At 55.3% G+C, this 2,500-nt stretch overlaps 1 protein-coding gene across 1 annotated transcript in view; it reads left to right on the top strand.

Moving 5' to 3' along the window:
* The window catches only part of LOC308163550 (b(0,+)-type amino acid transporter 1-like), a gene marked incomplete at both ends in the record, with an annotated part of 16,341 nt that overhangs the window by 12,797 nt on the left and 1,044 nt on the right, over window positions 1-2,500 (top strand). Inside the window, 2 exons of the mRNA XM_080537722.1 lie at window positions 44-168; window positions 1,873-1,960. Of these exons, the coding sequence (XP_080393848.1) occupies window positions 44-168; window positions 1,873-1,960 (213 nt within the window). The remainder of the gene's footprint in view (window positions 1-43; window positions 169-1,872; window positions 1,961-2,500) is intronic.

The following is a 2,500-nucleotide window of genomic DNA, read 5'->3' as shown; positions in this document are numbered from 1 at the left end:
ACTGTTGATGCCTGTTTGGTTTGGTTTGGCGTGTTTTCTACAGCCGGATATTCTGGCCATGGCTCATGTACATCGACTAACACCGTCTCCAGCCCTGATCTTCACCACAGCCGTCTCTCTCCTGGTCCTGATCCCCGGAGACTTCCAGAGCATCGTTAACTTCTTCAGGTATGGAGCCGTTTCCATTGGGAATGTGGGGAGTTGAGCTAGCTGGCTGCTGGACCAGCTAAACACTTACACACGTACCTAAGCACCATCTGGAGTCATCAACAACATGGGAGATCCATCTAAAAACAAATGAGTGTGTCAAAAATAGTTCATTATCCCTTTATTTGAGATGATAATGTCCTGTTGGAGTTCGTCTTGTTTAGGGGACATCAAATGTGTACTGTGGCAACCACTTGTACCGGCTGGGGGGGGGAAAGCACACACACAAACTAGAGAACAACACAGATACCAGGACACCCTCCCCCCTCTGACCTGGACACCCTCCCCCCTCTGGACACCCTCCCCCCTCTGGAGACCCTCCCCCCTCTGACTTGGAGACCCTCCCCCCTCTGGACACCCTCCCCCCTCTGGAGACCCTCGCCCCTCTGGACACCCTCCCCCCTCTGGACACCCTCCCCCCTCTGACCAGGACACCCTCCCCCCTCAGGACACCCTCCCCCCTCTGACTTGGACACCCTCCCCCCTCTGACCTGGACACCCTCCCCCCTCTGGAGACCCTCCCCCCTCTGGAGACCCTCCCCCCTCTGACCTGGACACCCTCCCCCCTCTGGAGACCCTCCCCCCTCTGGAGACCCTCCCCCCTCTGACCTGGACACCCTCCCCCCCCTGGACACCCTCCCCCCTCTGGAGACCCTCCCCCCTCTGGAGACCCTCCCCCCTCTGGACACCCTCCCCCCTCTGGAGACCCTCCCCACTCTGACTTGGAGACCCTCCCCCCTCTGGACACCCTCCCCCCTCTGGAGACCCTCCCCCCTCTGGAGACCCTCCCCCCTCTGACCTGGACACCCTCCCCCCTCTGGACACCCTCCCCCCTCTGGAGACCCTCCCCCCTCTGGAGACCCTCCCCCCTCTGACCTGGACACCCTCCCCCCTCTGGAGACCCTCCCCCCTCTGACCTGGACACCCTCCCCCCTCTGGACACCCTCCCCCCTCTGGAGACCCTCCCCCCTCTGGACACCCTCCCCCCTCTGACCAGGACACCCTCCCCCCTCTGGAGACCCTCCCCCCTCTGGACACCCTCCCCCCTCTGACCTGGAGACCCTCCCCCCTCTGGACACCCTCCCCCCTCTGGAGACCCTCCCCCCTCTGGAGACCCTCCCCCCTCTGACCTGGACACCCTCCCCCCTCTGGACACCCTCACCCCTCTGGAGACCCTCCCCCCTCTGACCTGGACACCCTCCCCCCTCTGGACACCCTCACCCCTCTGGAGACCCTCCCCCCTCTGACCTGGACACCCTCCCCTCTCTGACCTGGACACCCTCCCCCCTCTGGGCGTATGTAATAGAACAAAGGGAACATCGGTAAATGTATATATATAGAATAGTCCAACTAAGGTTCTTCCTCGTCTGGAGGGAAAAGGGGAAAGAGACTCAGAGAGGAACCCAGGTACGTCTGGGCTGGGCGGGGGTCTCCCATCTGAGGGGTCTCCCATCTGAGGGGTCTCCCACCAGGGCCACCAGGCTGGCCTCACCCGACCGTTGCTAGGGAGACAGAATAGCACATAGCAGAAGAAGAAAAGAAGCTTGAAATCCAACAAACAATCGTCTGATTGGCCGGCTCTCACTGTGTCATTAACCCCACACCAGATAGAGCCGATGTTGTCATGTCTGTGTGTCTGACCTGTTCTCTTCTCCTCGTTGTCAGTTTTACCGCCTGGTTCTTCTATGGGATCACTCTGTCTGGGCTCCTCTACCTCAAGATCAAGAAGCCTGATCTCCCCAGGCCATACAAGGTGAGTCTCAACTTCCCCCTGCTTAAGTCAAGCTCATGATACACTATTTATTTGAATTGGTCATTGGTATTTAACTATCGTAAAACTGTGAACGAGTGGGTACTTCAAAACGTCTGATGACAAAAAACGAAAATCACCGTTTTTGACCAGAAATACTTTGAGAAGAGATTTGAAGCCTTTGGCGTTTGCGTGTTCTTTGAAACTCTACTGGACCGCGTCACATATCCTAAATCTGACTATGCAACCGTTTATCTCAGAATATGACAGGTACCAGCAAAATATGACAATGACAATTTGCTAAAATGCTAAAATGTCATCAACAAATCACTCAGTATGTTGAATTGACTCCATCTTAATACAAGAATAATAGTTAATGTAATTTTGGATGAATTAATATCTTGTTTTTATAGAGTCTCTGGTTTGCATAGGAATCAATGACACACTGTGTGGATCAGGTTGTCTTTACAAACAGTCTATAACACAACAACATAAAAAAAGTGAAGGGGTCTGAATACTTTTCGAAGGGCGCTGTAAATGGAA

This window comes from Nansenia antarctica (assembly GCF_963989245.1).
Source record: "Nansenia antarctica genome assembly, chromosome: 8".
Classification (NCBI taxonomy): Eukaryota; Metazoa; Chordata; class Actinopteri; order Argentiniformes; family Microstomatidae; genus Nansenia; species Nansenia antarctica.
This window is presented reverse-complemented; position numbering and strand designations above follow the sequence as displayed.